Source organism: Dacryopinax primogenitus (assembly GCF_000292625.1).
Source record: "Dacryopinax primogenitus strain DJM-731 SS1 chromosome Unknown DACRYscaffold_2, whole genome shotgun sequence".
Lineage (NCBI taxonomy): Eukaryota > Fungi > Basidiomycota > Dacrymycetes > Dacrymycetales > Dacrymycetaceae > Dacryopinax > Dacryopinax primogenitus.
Window position 1 is genome coordinate 1,965,992 of NW_024467199.1, and position 17,749 is coordinate 1,983,740.

General features: G+C 55.2%; 7 protein-coding genes across 7 annotated transcripts; 4 read left to right on the forward strand and 3 right to left on the reverse strand.

Annotated features, from left to right (window-relative positions):
• Positions 1-1,470: 1,470 nt before the first annotated feature.
• Positions 1,471-2,446, forward strand: DACRYDRAFT_86835 (NADP-binding protein; the record flags this gene model as incomplete). The annotated part of the gene is made up of 2 exons (XM_040776787.1): positions 1,471-2,049; positions 2,102-2,446. 2 exons carry the CDS (start codon positions 1,471-1,473, stop codon positions 2,444-2,446), a joined length of 924 nt encoding a protein of 307 aa, XP_040632794.1.
• Positions 2,447-3,470: 1,024 nt separating this feature from the next.
• On the reverse strand, positions 3,471-5,304 carry DACRYDRAFT_62622 (RNI-like protein). The gene is made up of 6 exons (XM_040775708.1): positions 5,143-5,304; positions 4,810-5,096; positions 4,691-4,758; positions 4,419-4,644; positions 3,680-4,370; positions 3,471-3,632 (listed from the first exon to the last, which is right to left on the reverse strand). The coding sequence occupies exons 1-6, from the start codon at positions 5,284-5,286 to the stop codon at positions 3,591-3,593; spliced, it is 1,458 nt and encodes a 485-aa protein (XP_040632795.1). The 5' UTR covers positions 5,287-5,304; the 3' UTR covers positions 3,471-3,590.
• Positions 5,305-6,503: 1,199 nt separating this feature from the next.
• On the reverse strand, positions 6,504-7,514 carry DACRYDRAFT_40159 (Per1-like protein; the record flags this gene model as incomplete). Its single annotated transcript, XM_040774474.1, has 1 exon — positions 6,504-7,514. A coding segment is annotated over one exon (1,011 nt), but the record flags the coding sequence as incomplete, so codon positions are not given.
• A 204-nt stretch (positions 7,515-7,718) lies between these two features.
• On the forward strand, positions 7,719-9,422 carry DACRYDRAFT_113914 (histone deacetylase; the record flags this gene model as incomplete). Its single annotated transcript, XM_040769723.1, has 3 exons — positions 7,719-7,872; positions 7,939-8,363; positions 8,420-9,422. The coding sequence occupies exons 1-3, from the start codon at positions 7,795-7,797 to the stop codon at positions 9,420-9,422; spliced, it is 1,506 nt and encodes a 501-aa protein (XP_040632797.1). The 5' UTR covers positions 7,719-7,794.
• Positions 9,423-10,234: 812 nt separating this feature from the next.
• Positions 10,235-10,587, reverse strand: DACRYDRAFT_93047 (uncharacterized protein; the record flags this gene model as incomplete). The annotated part of the gene is made up of 2 exons (XM_040777121.1): positions 10,235-10,336; positions 10,383-10,587. 2 exons carry the CDS (start codon positions 10,585-10,587, stop codon positions 10,287-10,289), a joined length of 255 nt encoding a protein of 84 aa, XP_040632798.1. The 3' UTR covers positions 10,235-10,286.
• A 1,679-nt stretch (positions 10,588-12,266) lies between these two features.
• On the forward strand, positions 12,267-13,143 carry DACRYDRAFT_113916 (S-adenosyl-L-methionine-dependent methyltransferase; the record flags this gene model as incomplete). Its single annotated transcript, XM_040769724.1, has 1 exon — positions 12,267-13,143. Exon 1 carries the CDS (start codon positions 12,283-12,285, stop codon positions 13,141-13,143), a length of 861 nt encoding a protein of 286 aa, XP_040632799.1. The 5' UTR covers positions 12,267-12,282.
• A 1,715-nt stretch (positions 13,144-14,858) lies between these two features.
• DACRYDRAFT_75346 (kinase-like protein) lies at positions 14,859-17,607 on the forward strand (the record flags this gene model as incomplete). Its single annotated transcript, XM_040776129.1, has 4 exons — positions 14,859-14,906; positions 14,953-15,077; positions 15,128-16,283; positions 16,333-17,607. 4 exons carry the CDS (start codon positions 14,859-14,861, stop codon positions 17,146-17,148), a joined length of 2,145 nt encoding a protein of 714 aa, XP_040632800.1. The 3' UTR covers positions 17,149-17,607.
• Between the last annotated feature and the right edge of the window lie 142 nt (positions 17,608-17,749).

Sequence of the window (17,749 nt, forward strand, 5' to 3'; positions counted from 1 at the left end):
AGCCATGCACAGCAGGTCACCTGACCATCCAATCCTTCCAGCAGGTTCCAGCACATGCCAAGGTATACCAGCTACTTCCATGTCATAAAGGCTTAGTCATGTCTCTTGACCAAGCAATGAGCTGGTGCCCTGACACTTAGTCATGTCTCTTGACCAAGCAATGAGCTGGTGCCCTGACACAGGGAAGACCAGAGTACAGCATCAGATGGTTGGGAGCTGAGGAAGGGAGAGAGGGGCACTTGGTTGATGTCTTTGGCTTTTGAGATTTGGATGAGTGCTCTCTTGTGTGTTTGACAGGTCTGCACCACCAGTCATCCTCCTTGCTGGGGGATGTTTGGCTCTGCTCCTGATTGTTATCTTTGGCTGATTTCAGCTGATGGGGAGAGTGATGCAGGCACCAACATTCCCTCTCCTTATGCATGGGGCAGGAGTGTTAGCAGCAGTGGTGGAGTGAGTGAAGTGGGTGGAGACAAATGATGTCAGAGGGAGAAAGGGGAGGAGAGTGAAGAAGAGGGAAGTTTGGGATGGGAGTAGCCACATGATAGGTGACTATTCTGGTAAAGCATCCAGGTAGATCTTGACTGGCACTCTTGGACTGACCAAATGGTTGTTATTTTGTAAGGTGTCACTGCTTTGAGTTATGTCAGGACACACTGCCAGATATCAAAAGTATCCTCAAATCAGGAGCCAAATGAAATTGAGAAGCAGCAAGGAGAGCACAAAAGCTCAAGTGGTGGTCAACAGTAGGGCTGATATAATGAATCTGCCTGAAATGCCTTTAGTCACAGGAGAGGTATAGTGTAGTCACAAATAGTCTGAGGGGGTTGAAGTCTAGGTTTGAGTACCAATTGGAGAGTCAGAGAGGTTTGATGAGAGTTTGATCTAGGTTCATCACTACCTGACAGTGGAACTCCTGAGAGATCAGCTCTAAGGGGCATAAGGCTCCCAGAGCTGGTATATATACATGTAGGAAAATGGAAGTATAATGGAATCAAAAGAGTAACTGTGGGACTGTACAGTTTACCATTGTTTAGGGTGGTGCTTTGAAGTAATCAAGTGGTTTCACTTCAGTGTCAACAGATTTGGGCTAGACTGAGGCCAAAGTGAGCTTTTCAGTGTCAATTCTATTGAACTTGCACCAAAATTGGGCAAACCCTGATAGGTTCAGCTTTGAGGTATGAGTGCTATATCAGACAATAGCAAGAGCCACTCACTCTCCCTGAATTCCCCTCCAGCAGTAAGCAATGACCATTTGAGAACAAGATATACATAGCAGTACTGAGATGTGTTATCAACATCACAACTGTTATGCTTTGTGACAATATTTTGATATCTTGTTGTCCCCTTCCTGTGAAGCATATGCAACAATTACAGAATGATACGATCTGCCGTAATGCCCGCCTGAATTGAAATACCAGCGATACAGTCCAAGATGGAGACGACACCAACTCATCTCTCTCTGCTCTCACCATGATAGTCCTCACGGGAACCACAGGCGGCCTAGGCTCTCAAGTCCTCAAACACCTCCTCCCTCTCCTTCCCCCTTCTCAGATCCTCGTCTCCCTCTACAACCCCTCCGGCGCATCAGAGCTCGTCCGTTCCTCAGGCGTACAAGTCCGCCAGGCGTCGTACAAAGATCCTGCTTCCCTGGACGCTGCCTGGGCCGGAGCAGACAAACTGCTCATCGTTTCCTACCCTTCGATAGCTTATGATATACGTGTTCGAGCGCACAGGAACGCAATCGATGCTGCTAAACGGCTCGGGATTGGTCATGTGTACTATACGTCTCTCGGGTTCGGCAGTGGCTTAGGGGGAGAGAGTAAGGCAGCGGTGATGCAGGCGCACCTGGAGACGGAACGGTATTTGAAGGAGAGCGGGATGAAGTGGACTATCATCCGGGAGGGGATATACTCTGAGAGCTGGCCGCTGTATCTCGGCTTCTGGGGACTGGGAGAAGGGGAGGAAGCGGTCGTCCCGGTTGGTGATGGGCCGGTCGCTTGGGTCAGCAGGGAGGATCTGGGTGAAGCAACTGCGAGGATCATCGCTCAGGTGCGTTGGGGCTGGAGGGTTGGAGGGCGGCTGAACTGAAATACTTGGGTAGGGAGCGTATGCGAACGAAAGCATACTCCTCTCGGGGCAGAAGACATACACTCTCGTCGAGTTCGCGGCGCTTATCAGCCAGATCCTGTCCACCACGAAGCTCCAGCTTCGAGCCGACAGCGTCGAGGGCTACATCCATACACACGAGGGGCCTGGCCCAAGGGGAGATCCCGAGTTCCTTAGACAGTGGGCGACGACGTACGCTGGCCTGGCAGCTGGGGAGTGTGCAGTTGTGGACCCGACTATTGTGAGTGTTTTGGGGAGAGAGCTCAAGTCTGCTGAGAGGACGCTGAGGGAGATGTTGGGTGTTGGAGGGGATGATTCGTTGGACAGGTATGCGAAATGAGGAATGGACGAGGAAAGTGATGTATCATGAACATGTTATAAATGGAACCAAGTTGACTGTGACTCATCTAATAATAGGGAATGTCTCAGAGCTTAGCGCCTGTTGATCGCGTCAAGCGCCCATTCACATCGCAATGTCCACCAACCACCATCTTCCACCAGACAATGCTCACCCTCTCCCGTCTACTCTCCCGCCCTCATCCATATCGCCCACTCCTCGCACACCCCCGCATCTCCGTTCGCTACCTATGGCCAGGCCTGGGAGAGGTTGTCGGCGTGCTCACCGCTCCCGGGCAGACGCTCCAGCAACTGAGTGACGTACGGAAGAAGCTGAAAGCCGTTAGAGCAGAGATGGAGGAAGAGAAAGAGCGGGCGGTGGGTATTTCCTCTTCTGGTCTGCGCTTTGGGGGAGGTGCTGAAAGGGAATGCGGAGTAGAGGTTGCCACCTGTGAGCACGTTCGTCCAGCTGCAGCAGTATTTTCCACGAAAAAAGGAGGAAAGCGTGCTTGAGCGAATACTGCGCGGGCCACCGGAGTTCACAGTCCTCTTCGGTGCCACAAGGTGCGTTATCCCCCCTCCCCCCCAACTGCCCAAGAAGATGAATCGATATTCAGCGTCGGGAAGACGGCAATGCTCCGGCAAATCCTCACTTCACCTGAATACGCCGTCCTCCCGCTAGACCTGCGCATCCCCGGCTCTCTCGGCACTCAATCTACCTACCTCTCCCTCTCCTCCCGGTTCGAAGAGTTCTTCCTCCAGCTGACGGCTTCCCCCGGGTATGGCTGGGATGGCTTGGCCCAGGAGAGGAGTGGGATTCTTGATGGGGAGGTTAGGAGGCCGATGCTGGTCCCTATGACTCCGGCTATCCGGTGGGCCATGGGGAGAGTGGTGAGCGAGATGAAGGCTTGACCCGCGTGAGCAAGTTGACCCCTTGTCTGATGTCGTGCAGTTGCATGAATATTGTCCTGATTATCCAGTGTATTTCAGTGATCTGTTCCTCAAACCCCAGGCTTGAGATGACCATAGTGTAGCAATCGATTTGTGCAACTATACGAGAAACAACAAAGATCACAGCAGTCTACTACAAGTAGAAAGGTTAGCCCAGCGATACGGCAAGCGAATAAGAAGTTTTTTTCAACAAGCGCCTAGTATGTGTGCGATTCTATGCCGACAATCCGGATACCCCGCTGAGAGCCAGTTAACACGCGCCTACTTTATTGGCTGAGCAACTCACCTTCTTCGGGCAATTCTCGGTAATATGATTACAGCCATAAACCTTGATCTCCTTCAAGTCCCCACACTCGTCCTGCAAACCCTTGACGACAAAGTCGTCCACCCCTCTACAGAAGCCGACGTCGACGACCTGGAGGCGCTTCGCCTTGTCGGAAATCTGCATCAGCACTTCCGTACTGGCTTCTTTAAACTGGTTGATATTGAGGTGTGTGAGACCGGCACCGGAGTGGTCCAGCAGCGCTGTGAGGGCTTTGTCACCCAGCTCGGAGTTGCGGGAGATATCGAGCCAGTGTAAAGGTGGAGCGACGAGAGCGTTGAAGAAGGCTGCTACGCCTTCGTCCGTCAGGTTTGGGAGTTCGACGAGCTTCAAGCGCTGGAGTTTGGGAGTATGAGGCGCGATACCCATGATGAGCATGTTGTCCGTCACGAGCTCGTGTCCGGATAAGTCTAGGTGCTCGAGGTTCGCGCCTATGTTGGTGAGGAGATTGATGATAGGCTCGTCTGTGAGGGAGATGGGCAGACTGCCGAGACTCGGGTCAGAGAGGTCTAGCATCGTCAGGTTTTTGAGCGGGTAGAGCAGGATAAGCCAGGGGTCTGCGAGCTGGCCTACTCGGCGGAGACGGAGCTCTGTAAGATTAGGGCAGTTCTCCACGAGGGAGCCGAGGCATTCGAGGGTGAAGCGTGGAGAGTTTCTATTACTGAGCGTGAGAATGGGTCTGCAGCGTCTGATGGAGACTCACGTAATGAGGAATCCTTCCAACTTGTTCCCCACTGTTTCGAAGAAGTTGATCCAAGCTTTGTCTGTCACCAAGAATGGTGCTAGGAGCTCCAACCTCTTCAGCTTGGTCAAGTGCTGAGCCCAGTGCTGGATAACAGTAGCTTCAACACGTCCACAGAACTCGAGGCGCAGATCTACGAGGTTTGGGTTCAGGTTCGCTAGCGCTATCAACCCGTTGGCATCCAGCCCTGTGAGAAGATGAGAGAGGTGCGTCCGGTGCTGAAGGGTACGTACCGGTACAATCATACAGCGTCAAGTACTCGTTTGCTACATCGTAGAACAAAGGTGCTACAGCGGCGTTCCTGAAACGATTCAGGTTTCGATACCTCTGAGACAAGTCGGGCACGGCTCACAGTCTCCGGTTCTTCGAGATGATCTTAGCGATCTTATCCATGTTCAAACTGCCAATATCGCCCAGCGCCTCCACGTCCTCAATATGCTGGGAGATAGTCTCGAGGCACAGTTCCGCCAGCGTGGGGACAGGATCTTTCACCTCGAAGAAGACGATCTTGCGTTTGTCTTCCGGGGCTTTCCGCTTGCGCGGGCCTTGGGAGGGCTTGAACGGGTCTTGCCCCGCTGCTTTCGTGCATGCGTGACAGAGGTACCCCGGGCCAGGATCAGCAGGGCGCGTATACGCAGTCTGCACATTGGTAAGCCCACATCTCCAGAGACAGAAGACGACGCACAACAGTAAACATCTTCCCACACTCCGCACACTCATCCCGATCCCCCACATTCGGCGTCTTCCCCCCCGCCCCGCTCTTGGCAGTATACTCATCCTCCTCCTCCGGATCATCCCCATTCAGCCTGCGCTTTTTCAGCTTCTCCATCTGAGCTTTAGCTTTAGCCTTCGCTTTGGTCATCTCTTTTTCGGACATCTTGCGTTTGCGGCCTTTGGTAGGTGCAGGCTCGGGCTCTTCGTCCCCGTCCAAATTGTCAGAAGTGTACCCGTTCCCATTAGCGTTCATATTCTATCCAACCCGATCAGGCAATCCGATCACCAGGAAATAAACGACGTACGGCAGCACTACTGTTGCGCGCGCTTCTCCTAGGACGGCTCGGGCCCGCTTCGGCACTCTCCTCCGGGACAGGCACAGGAGCAGCCGCACTGGTGCTAGATTCCGCCTGGGGCGGCTCTTGCTCCTGCTCTTCAGGCGTAGATTCCTCATTATCATCGCCCTCTGTCATGAGCCGACGGGTGTACCCAGACAGCGCGCGGGCGGTGATACCTTGTTCCTACAACCCGGATGAGTGGTGCTACAGGATATTGGTAGAGAGACGTACTCGGAGGAACTCGGTCAACGCGCTCGTCGGTCCTCGAACTCTGTTATTAGCAGCAGCTCGTCTGGACATGGTTGGCAGCAAGAAGGGGGTAAGGAGTTACAGAAGGTTGGATTGGGAGATAGGGTTAAATGGGTAGATTTTGGGTGGTGACTGTGCTGGTTTGGCGCGTCGCGTCACTCATTACGGACCCCGAAGGTGGGGACCCCGTCAGGAATAAGAGGTCATTAATTACAATTGAAAGTCTGGTATCTATGGTGTATGAAGTTGTACAATGGATACAGGATCGACTCCCAACATGTAGCTCTGTTTCTGGAGGGGTTGATGTGACATCGGCCGTAGCTCCTTGACCGAGCAAGGAAAGCCATGACTAATATCCCCGAACCATGATTGCGGGCAGGAGAAAAATCGAAGCCAAATTGTACAAACATCAAAGACTACAGATATTGCACAAACATCAAACAGCAAACAGCAAACTACCGAAAAAGGGAATTTTCTTCTTTGAGCGTCGTCCAGTGCTTTTGGTGTTAACAGCCGCCTCCTTCAGCTGACACAAGCGGGTGTTAGACATCACCCGTTCTTGTACGCTGCGAGAGCTCCAGCTCCATAAGGGGAGAACGTCCTAATAGTTGGGAGTATCGAGCTGCAGCCCAATTTCCAAGCCTGCCAGCCTCGCACCTGCCCCCTGCCCCTCCCTGCCCCCCTCCCCCAGTCAGTTCTTCCTCTCCCTCTCCCCATCCCTCTCCCCCCCTTCCCCAACCCCCTCCGCATCCCTTACCAACCAAGCATACCAAAACCCCACGATCGGCACCGTCGCGCAGTGCCAGGCTGCATGGGCGTCCATTAGCCCCATTAGAGGGGGGAAGTCTAGCAGTTCGAGGGACATCGTGCTCATTGTCAGTAGCACGAAGGCGAGTGGTTTCCAGGAGCGTTTGACGAGAGGAGGCGGGAAGATGGTGAATGGGAGCGTGTGCCCGGGGAAGGGGGAGGTGCGAGGGAGGTAAGTCGCCAGTAGCCAGAGGAAGTTATGTGCCACCCCTAGGAAAAGACAAAAACGCATGTTGTACCCGTAGTCGAACCTCGGCAGTCCGCGTACCACCTTCGGCAGCCAGCTGAGGTAGCTCACATGCGCCCCAAACACCAGTCCCAGGCCTGCTGCTAGCCTGAGCCTCCAGGCCCGGCGGGCGGGAGTGTAGAGATGCAGGAGACGGATGAGGGTGTAGAAGAGCGAGTAGAGGAGGACGAGCGCTGCTGAGAAGTAGTCGAATTTTTCGGTTAGGGGCGTGTCCCGTGTGTGGAAGATGCAACTGCAGAACCAGGCGTTGACCCCTAGGTAGGCGTACCATTCCATGTATTTCCTGAGCGGTGAGGGGTGCGCGCCGGCGTGGGCGTTGGCGTGGGCGTGGGCGGGGACGGGGGAGTTGGCATGCAATCGACGGCGCACGAGTCGCAGACCCCGGATATGCATGTACCCATTTGCGACACTCGCGAGTACGCTGATCGGTTCCTGCGCACCTAGGAACCTCCGGAATGGCCATTTGCCGTAATACTGTTCCTTCCTCCCATCCTTCCCCCCACTCCCGCCTCCACTCCCGCTGCCGCTGCCGCTCTTCTGCGCCTCAACAGCATGCATACACGTATACCTACAATCATCAGCACAAGACCAGAGAGTAAGCCGGAGTGCGACAGGTAAGGGCGGAGCGGAGGGGGAGGTGCAGAGGGAGGTGCAGTCTGTGAGGCAGGACTGGAATGCTGGGGAACGGTCGCCTGAGGAGGCTAGGGCTGGGAGTGCGGGGATGAGGACGAGTAGGGGGAGGAGGGGGGAGAGATGCATGGGTATCAATTGCTGGGTGCAGCGTTCTGGGCACTGGCGCTGGCGCTGGTGGTTGGATAGTAGTAAGCAGTAAGCGCCCAAATGCCTCCGCCGCCCTCCTTCTCATCCAGCCACCATCTCCCCCCTCCCTCCCTCACTAACCCGGATGCCAACCCCCATCGTACAAACCTTTTCCTCCAGCAAACATTTCACTTCCCTCGGGTCTGAGCGGACTGAGTATGAGATGTATAGGATTGGACCGCATTCCAGGCGTTCTGTGGATTATTTTTTTACTAAGGGGGTGGGAGATTATCATTATGGGGTGCGTGAACTAAGAGGAGTGAGTGCGTGCTCGTGCTCGTACTGATACTTTGGTGGGATGTGGTAGGAAGGACATCCGATGAAACCCCACAGACTGTCGATCACCAACTCCCTCGTAATAGGGTACGGCCTGCACGAGCACATCGACAACTTCCTCTGTCCGCAACCCGCGACCGTCAGCCAGCTCGAGACGTTCCACGACAGCGACTACGTGGACTTCCTTTCCAAGCTCACGCCGCGCAATGTGGAGGAGATGTTCCGCTTACATGGGGATATGGTCAATTCCTCCGAAGACTGTCCTGTGTTCACGGGGTTATTCGAGTTTTGTAAACAGTATGCCGGGGCGAGTATCCTCGCTGCTAGGAGGCTGGGGGAGGAGAGCTGTGATGTTGCGATCAATTGGACTGGAGGACTGCATCATGCGAAGAAGAGAGGCGCGAGCGGGTTTTGTTATGTGAACGATATCGTGCTCGCTATCCAGCATTTGCTGAGGTGCGCCCGCTGTCCCCCGTGTGCTCGAGTACGAGTCGTCTAACGCCCGCCCGCAGGAAATACGCTAGGGTGCTGTACATCGACATCGATATACATCACGGGGACGGCGTAGAGGAAGCGTTCTACAACACGAACCGAGTTCTCACTGTCTCGTTCCACAAATACAACGGCGAGTTCTTCCCCGGCACCGGGAAGCTAGACGACAACGGCTCCGGGTTAGGGAAACACTTTGCGCTCAACGTACCGCTCAAAGACGGGATCGATGACGAGTCGTACGTGACGATGTTCCGGGCTGTGATGGAGCCTGTTATTGCGACTTTCCGCCCGTCGGCAATTGTCCTCCAGTGCGGGGCAGATAGCCTGGGGTGCGACAGGCTAGGCGCGTTCAATTTGAGCATCAAGGCGCATGGAGAGTGTGTCCGGTTTGTAAAGAGCTTTCATCTTCCGTTGCTCGTCTTAGGCGGAGGAGGGTACACGGTATCCAACGTTGCGCGATGCTGGACGTACGAGACGTCTGTGTTGCTAGGCGTGCAGCTCCCAAACCAGCTCCCATCGACAAAATACGACCGGTATTTCCTGAACGATCGGCGACTGCACCCTCCGCTAGTGAGGAACGTAGAGAACCAGAATACGCGGCAGTCGTTGGAGAAGATCAGGATTTCTGTACGAGAGAAGTTGCGGTATATGGATGGGGCGCCGAGTGTTCAGATGCAGGTTTTGCCCCCGGATTTGACGAGGTGGTTGGAGGATGAGGAGGAGCGGGAGGGGGAGGGGGAGAGGGAGAGGGAGGATAACCCGAAGATGCTTGGAGAATGGTATGATCCTGAGTCGTTTGCACCTTCTGGGGAAGGGAAGACTCTGGAGACGGGCAGTGCGAGTGTGATGTATGAACCTGTTGTGTTGCCTAAACGGGGTAAGGCGAGGAAGGCTGGTGGGAGGAAGAAGGTGGTGGAGGAGGGAGAGGAGGGCACTGGGGGGAGTGGGACACCTAGAGGGAAACGGAGGGTTGTTAGACGTAAGAGTGGGAAGAGGAAGGAGGATGAAGAGGTTGATATTTGATGTAGTAGGCTAATGTATCCTAGTTTGTTTACTGTTGGATACGGGTGTAGGGAGTGTTATCGCCGAACCGACGGAGGAATGATAACCCTCATACGTCAGCAGGGGATATCGGGGGTTCATTGGGTACACGCTCATCGGGTAGGGACTTGGGTGGATGAGTGCTCTCTCTCTTCTCACTTACAGTCTCGCCGTCATCGTCGTCATCCCACCCTCTACATCGTCATCCATCCCCGCAGATCGCAACCCATCATCGCCGATGTCGACCCACCCACCGCTCTCACCCCTCCCTACTCAGCATACACTCCCTTCACCCCCTCTACACCATCCAAGTCCGATCCATCTTCCTGCTCCTAAACCACTTCGATTGCCATTCCCTTTCCATTCCATTCCTGTTGCTGTGGGGAGTGGGGAGGATAGACTGAGGGAGGCAATGGCAGCACTGTCGTTCTCCTCAGACAGAGTGGACGATCAACATACTCAACATGCTCAGGATCCCCAACCGGATTATATCCTCGAACTGTTGTCTATCTTTCACAGACCAATCCATTTCCCTCTCCCGTACACCTTACAGCCTCATCAGCACCCACAACACTCTCAACCTCAACCTCAACCTCAACCTCAACCTCAACCTCAACCTCAACCTCAACCGCATCAGCCGCACCCCCAACCCAACCCTCATCCCCATCTCCAACGAGCCCTCACACTCCCCTTACGCAAACCTACACCTCCACCCCGTCCATTAGCTCCTTTTAGGGCAAAACGTCTTCTCTCTCCATCTCCTTCCTCACCCCACTCCCGCTCACCCCACTCGCCTCACCCGTACGCCCACTCGGCTCCCCATTCCCCAACAGAGCGGAAAGCTCCTTACTGGAACCCAGGACCAGAGCTAAGGGCTAGAAGACGTCGTCCCCTCCCTTCCAGCACCGGGGGAGGGGGAGGGGGGAGGTCGTTGTCCCTCACGCTCAAGACCGCGCGGGATGCGGAGAGTTTGGATAGCTCGGGACAGGTGTCGCCCTTTTCGGGTTGGTCGACTCCTTTGACGCCTTTGACTGCCCCTGGTGGGTCGGCCGGGTGGGGTTCTGAGGGCGGGAGCGCGGAACATGTGCCGGGAGAGGGCGTGCCCCCAGAGAGGGAGAGGGGCCAGTTCGACCGTCAGGCTGGACATGGAAGGACTCGCTCGTTGGACGTTCCGTTCGCGCGGGAGAAGGGTGAGAGTGCTGAGCCTGAGGAGATGAGCGTGGGCGTGGGGGAGGTTGGGGTTGGGTTGGGATACCAAGAGGGAACGCGCTCGTCCAAGGAGGAGGGGAGTGCGTACTCGACCTCGCACATCCTCCCTCTCGGAAATCGAGTTTCCTCACTTGGGCAAATGGAAACGGCCGCTGACGCTGACGCCGAAGCTGAAGTGCGTCACCCCCAGCCGCAGCCCCAGCCCGGTGTTGGGAAGGGCTTGCAGGTGTATGCGTATGAAGGCTCTGCACTTGGGGCACTTGAAGGGAGTGTCCGTGTCTGACCTGACGAGATGCCAGTGGGCGAGTGCGTTGCGTTGCGTTGTGTTTTGCGTTGCGTTGTGTTCAACGACTGGTGCGCTGCCTGCGGAGGGGATGGTCTCTAGCTCAGCACTGGAGGGGTGGACAGCGACAGCGACAGCGGACTTGCACTTGTCCGACTGACTCCTGAGGTCCCGGCTCTAGCTCTTGACTCATCTTGCACCGACTAGTACTACCCACCTGCTGGCCGTACTGGCCGAGCTCTGAGAGTGTCGGACCGGACCCCACACCACACTGTAAGGTCGAACACTTCGACCGCTCTCGAGCCTGAGGCCTTCGATCGCTGGCCACTGGATAGGGACGTTTTCTTGCTCTTTTTATCTATCTTGTATTCCTTTTCTGCACTCTATTCCACATTACTTGGGTTCTTGATCCCCCCCCCCTTTTTTTTTCCCCCTAAGGGGCCTTGCATCCCGACTTGCACCCCGCCAGGCGCACGAATACACACACGATCTGCTTGTTACTGTATATCCCCATTCCCATTCCCACCCCATTCCCATCACCCCCCTCCCCCTCCCCCTCCTACCCATTTCTCATTCAGCTCCTCTGTCCACCCACCCCTTCGTCTTTCGTCACCTTTTGTCAGATCTCGCCTTACATGTCAAGAAACGAAAATCAAACCTTATGAAATCTCATCCACCCGAATCAATATCCAAACTCGTGTCTCTTACAGTTTTCAGCTCTGTCCTTTGCCCTGTCCCGAGTCATAGTCGTTACGGGCACAGAAACGATCAGCTTTCAACCTGCACTGGAGTTCTGATTCTTGATTGTCTTCTGATGGTCAGCAGCTTCCGTAGACTGCCACAGAAAGTTGATATCCCCCGGGCTGGGCTGTGGCTTCCTTTCCTGTCGTTGTCTTGTGTGCTTGGCCGAGAAGTGGCTAAGTGTTTGACTAGACGACCCCCCTCGCCAGGTGGGTAACAGGGCTAGACAGTGCGCTCGTGTTTCACTGATCCTCAGATACACCGATGTTCCTCTGACGGCTGTCCGTCCTCCAACTCTTGTTCGGCGTAAGAATGCGCCATGTGTTCATAGACACGGGATCCAATATTGGAACAGGTACTGCATTGTCCCGACCCTCCGGGCCATATCCGAGGAAAATCGACATTTTAAATTCAGATTGAGTAGACTTTGTCCAGGTCGAGCTTGAGTGCAGGGTAAAGGTTAACGTGAACCGAGACCGCCGAGCAAACGGATTATTTATCAGCTGATTGACTCGACAAACCGCGTCGGGCTCGGCGACGCTCCTGCTCTCCTTCATAAGGGTCTGTCATCCTGCCTTCCCCACTCCCAACGCTACTATTACAGCAGCGATGCCCAACCCAACAGACGACGCGAAATGCAAAGTCGCCGCCGACTGGACACGCGACCTAACGATCCAAGGCTGGCGCAAGTGGCAGCCGGAGATGCACGCCGGCTCAGAGGAGACATCGAGGCTTATCATCAACCTCGGCGGGATCGACTCTGGTATGCGGGTGCTGGATCTGGCCTCGGGCTCGGGGGACCCGGCGCTCAGTATCGCACATGTTGTTGGAGGAGAGGGACATGTGATTGCGACGGATATGAGTGAGGGGATGCTCAGGATCGCCCAGGACTGTGCGGAGAAGGAAGGGTTGGGGAACCTGAGTTTCCGAGTGGCGGATATGGAGCAGCTGCCGTTTGAGGATGCGTCGTTTGACAGAGTCACCTGCAGGTTTGGGATCATGTTCGTGCCTGATCATGTACGGGCGATGAGGGAGATGCTGCGTGTGCTCAAGCCTGGGGGGAAGGTTGTTCTGGTTTGCTGGGCACATTGGGATCAGCCGTTTCACGCAGGGAACATCGCTATCATCAAGCGCGGACTCGGGCCCGCGCCTCCTCCGGGAACACAGGCGCTCACTCCCTTCCGGTTCCAGGAAGCAGGCACACTGGGCACGGCGATGCGCCAAGCGGGGCTGGAGAACGTCCAGGAGCAAGAATGTCGCGTGCCCTGGGACTTCCCGGGGAGTGCAAAACGTTTCTGGGAGATGTGGTACGATATCGCTGCGCCTTATAGGTCGATTATTGATGGTCTTGAGCCGAAGGAGAGGGAGGAGTTTGTCAGGGAGGTATTGGAGGTGTGGACCCCGAGGGAGAATGGGCCGTTCTTGCATTTGGGAGTGAGGATCGTTGTTGGCGTTGGGGAGAAGGCGTAGGTTAGTGCATCTTGTTGGACTGGCTAGGCACATGCTTATGCTTGCGTGTAGGGATTGATACTTGTTCGCATTGGAATTGTATCAGGATAAGGTCTGAGGATGCAAAGATTTTTGCAAAGAGAGGTTCTGCGTAAACGTGTGATGAACTCCGCAAACCGTTCCAAGGTTCACTCTGCAAGCCGACAGAAAACCTCAATCTGTCTAGATGCAATAAGCTTCTGGGAGAACGCAGATGATATTTGCAGCTGTTGGGAGCTATTTGGACTCGAGGTAAGATGCGCGGGGAGTTATTCGGGCTGTTGAAGACGGATATATCTCGGTTATAAGGCATCGCTCTCTGACCCTTGAAAGTAACGACTCGTGAAGGGTAGCGCACGTTGACTTCTGCATCTGACGAATGAGGCTTCCACACGAATCTGATAGGAACTGCCCGGTGCTGGGGGCGCACTCGGGCGGTCCCGGTTGAATGCACGAACAGGAAGAGACGAGCGGTTGTCCAGAGTAGAAAAAGAAATTTTATCGGCTAGATCACGAGAAGATCTGAAGTTTGACAGGTAAAGGAGATAGAAAGGGTTTTGTTGGAGAGGATGACGAGTCAACAATGAGTTTCATTAATATTGATGTTGAGACGTGTTGACAGTGACGTCTGACAGGAGCACCGTTGCGTACCCGAACCCCGCGGGCTGGCCTAGGGTTCGGGGGCCGAAATCGGTGGAGGTCTGTGCGCAAGATTGTGCAGGAGAGAGAGAGAGAGAGATGGTTTGGTTATAGATGTAGAGATGTTATATGTGTGGTATATCATGTTACGAAGGTTTGGCGAATGAGCGCCGAGATTACCGAACAGAAGAACGGAGCGAGTATATAGTTATTCAGTTGTATGTAACTTTGAGCGGCTGAGGCTCGGCGGGTGAGGATGGATGTTACCCTGTCGGAATCGGGATATTTGCAAAGGAGGATGGATTGAAGGGCCCTGTCGGCGGAGTGTGCCGAGGGGTGTGTCGGTGGTTCCGGTTGCTTATCTCGCGTAGGGTGTTGTGAGACTGGTTATCTGGTACATGTGCTTGTGTTTGAAGGGAGGAGGAGGAGGTGGTGGTGGTAAAGGGAGAAGAAGGAGTGGCGCATGTGGTTGAAAGAAGTGTAGGGGACTAGAGGAGGAGGAGGAAGAAGGGGCGTTCAAAGCGCCTTCGACGACACCATCACCTTCCTAATTAGTCACTGTTCACTCAGCAACCGCTGCGCTATCATCTTCTCCACTTTGCTGCTTCTCATTGTTCAATTCATCACATCATCATCCTCTTCTACAATTCAATTAACAATGACTGCACATCATCCACCTCAGTCACTACCTTCACCCGCTCAACGTCTACTACAACAACATCAACAACATTCATCTGCAATCCTCATAAACTCTTCTGCAGGCGCACACCAATCAGCAGTAGACGCTCCAAGTCCACTACAGTCACTCCATTCTAGCGCAGCGGAGAGCGTCATGACAGGTACGTTTCTCTCTCAATTCACCTTTTCATTCAACCACCACGAACAACTTGAAATCGTGGAGGTTCTGCTTCTCCGGTTACCACCGGCACCCCTGAGCGCCTCGAGGCGCCCTCATTCGCCACTCTTCCCGCGCTTACACGGACATCCTCCCTCACCGGGGGGGTCGTGCGCTCCTCTCCCTACTTGCTTCTCATTCCCCTGCTGCTACTCTATGACGGATGTCTACTAACCTTGCCTTCTGTGCAGAAGAAGAGGAGGACTGGCAGGTGCGCGTCATACACTCCGTTATGTGCAATAGCTCACAGAACGTAGGAGTACGTCCGCGGAGGATATCATCCCGTGCACATAGGCGACAGCTTCTCCGATGGGCGGTATGTGGTCGTGCGGAAACTAGGATGGGGGCATTTCTCGACCGTGTGGCTGGCCAAGGACCAGAAGTTCGTCCCCTCCCTCCACCCGTACTTTCACGCGTGTTTACCCCACACAGGCTAAATCGACACGTCGCGCTCAAAGTCGTCAAGTCCGCACCGCGATACACAGAGACGGCGCTAGACGAGATCAAGCTCTGCCAACGGCTGATCAGCGCCGACCCCGCCCACCCAGGGCGAAACCACGTCATTTCCTTCCTGGACCATTTCCGGCATCGCGGGCCGAACGGGACACACGTCTGTATGGTCTTCGAGGTGCTTGGGGAGAACTTGCTTGGACTCATCAAGCGCCATCAGAATAAGGGCGTGCCGCATCATATGGTTAAGCAGATTGCGAAGCAGATCTTGCTCGGGTTGGACTATATGCACAGAAAGTGCGGGGTCATACATACCGATCTTAAGCCGGAGAACGTCCTTGTCTGTATCGATAACGTCGAGGAAGTGATCCGTGCCGAGTTGGAGAATACGCCGACAGCCGTGCCGACAAAGCTTGTTGGTGTACCTCCTTCCCGCGGTAGAGGAGGAAATCAGACCCCTCGCCCAGAAGGGATCTTCATCACTGGTTCCCAGCCACTGCCTTCTCCCAGCAGCGGCAGTTACTCGAGCCAGTCCCAGCTCGACAAGTTTAGCTTTGGGATGTCCAGGATTAGCGATGGGGTTACCGCCCCCGGAAGTGCGCCAACCGCTGGAACGCGACCCTCCGCAGTGGGGAGAAAGACTGCAAGCGGTACATCGAGCGGGACCGGCACGCCCGCTGAGCCGGCAGAGGACGCCCCGAGCTTCGAGAAGCAGAAGACGGCACACAAGCCCCCTCCCGGCCCTAGCTTGCTCTCCCAACAAGCGCAAGCCGCTGCTGCTGCTCTCCCCGTAGCCTCTACCTCCGCTGTTCCCCGCGCGCATGTCGCTCCTGGTTCCGCGTCGTCTTCTCGCCCCGCGACGGCCGAACCGGGGAGCGCGATGTCGATCGATTCTCCCGGTTTGGGGGGCTTGCAAAGCCCACCAACGCCGTTCGACGTCGGTTCCCTGCAGAGCTTCCGGAGCACAGGTAGCCTGCTCCCAGAAAGGATCACGGTGAAGATCGCGGATCTGGGCAACGCTTGCTGGGTAGACCATCATTTTACGGACGATATACAGACGAGGCAGTATCGTTGTCCGGAGGTGATCCTGGGTGCGAGGTGGGGCACGAGCGCGGATATGTGGAGTGCGGCATGCTTGGTGGGTCATTATCTCTAGGCTGGGTGGGACTGTGCTCATGCGTGCGTAGATATTCGAGATGATCACCGGCGGGGACTATCTCTTCGACCCAGCAGTCGGGAACAAGTACACGAAAGACGACGACCATATGGCGCAGATCATCGAGCTTCTTGGGGACGTCCCGCGCTCAGTGGCATTTTCGGGGAAATACAGTTCCGAGCTGTTCAAGCGGAATGGGGAATTGCGAAATATCCACAAGCTCAGGTTCTGGCCCCTCTCGGCTGTGCTGCACGATAAGTACATGCTGAGCAAGGAGGAGGCCGAGAGGATCGGGGATTTCTTGGGGCCTATGTTGAGGTTGCACCCGGATAAGAGGGGTAGTGCGGAGGAGATGCTTGGCGGTGAATGGCTGAAAGGGGTGGACGACGTGCTCCCTCTAGAGGCGGACGAGCTTATGCCCGACAGGGAGGAGCTGAGCACGTATTCCCTCGCTGCTGTACCGGTGCCTACGGGCGGGCAGAGGGAACCCTCAAGAGAGGAACAAGAGCAGATCATCGTCCGCAGCGCCCTGAAGCCTGTGGATGATGCGGAGGTACTCGAGCAGCCTGCGGAAGAGAGTTCGGGCTCGAGGAGCGGGGAAGGGGAGGAGGGGGCTGCTGGGGCGGCGGGGACGGCGGGGACAGCCGGTGTGGATGGGAAAGGTGCTGCTCAGCGGGCGACTGTCGCGCCCCAGCGGACTAATGCGACGGCGACTTCGGCGGCCGGGGGGAGTGCCCCTCTGAGTCCGGCGCCTGTAGCTGCGTCGGCATCGACCTCTACTCCTGCGCCGTCCACCTCTGCCGCACCGATAACCAACCGGCGGACGAGCGCTGTTTTTGCTCAGTAGTGGATTTCTGCGCTCCGGGTTTGCGCTGCCCCATTGAGGCAGTAGGGGACATGAGGCAAGGGACATGGAGCAAGACGCAAGGACGAAGACACTCTACTCTCATAATTCTCCTAATCGCGAACTCTAGACCGGAGCTGGACTCCTGATCGTGCCTTGCGCAGCGGCACGCTGGCACTGGACGACCAATGTCTGCGCGCTTTCACCTATCGATATCTAACTCTTCGTCCGCGCTCTTCTGCTCCTTGGACCAGTCTATAGACTCCAATTCTTCGTTCTTCAATCTCTTGATCCTTTTCTCTTGGTTCTCGTTGTGCACAAGAAAGGGTGTACTACTAGTGCAATTTTTTTTCTCTTGTTGTTGTTTGTTGTCTTTCGGTTTGGGTTTGTAGCCTGACTGGGTGTAGACAGGAGGGGGTTGAGCGTGTAGGACAAAGGGGAAAGCAGTAACTGATACCTAATAGAATTCCTAACTTGTTTTTGTTTTGGTCAGCGTGGTTCCCGTAGTATCTTCGGTGAAGCGATGGCCGTGGTTCTTGGAGGAGGTCTAAGAGAGAGGTGAACATCACGTGACTCCCCGGTATGTGTCTCTGGCCGAGTTGCC

Coding starts and splice junctions, on each gene's coding strand:
- DACRYDRAFT_62622 (XM_040775708.1), bottom strand. CDS start 5,286: ATGGAGAAGCTGAAAAAGCGCAGGCTGAATGGGGATGATCCGGAGGAG. Junction 5,097..5,142: donor GTGGGAAGATGTTTACTGTT/GTGCGTCGTCTT, acceptor ACCAATGTGCAG/ACTGCGTATACGCGCCCTGC. Junction 4,645..4,690: donor GACGCTGTATGATTGTACCG/GTACGTACCCTT, acceptor ATCTTCTCACAG/GGCTGGATGCCAACGGGTTG.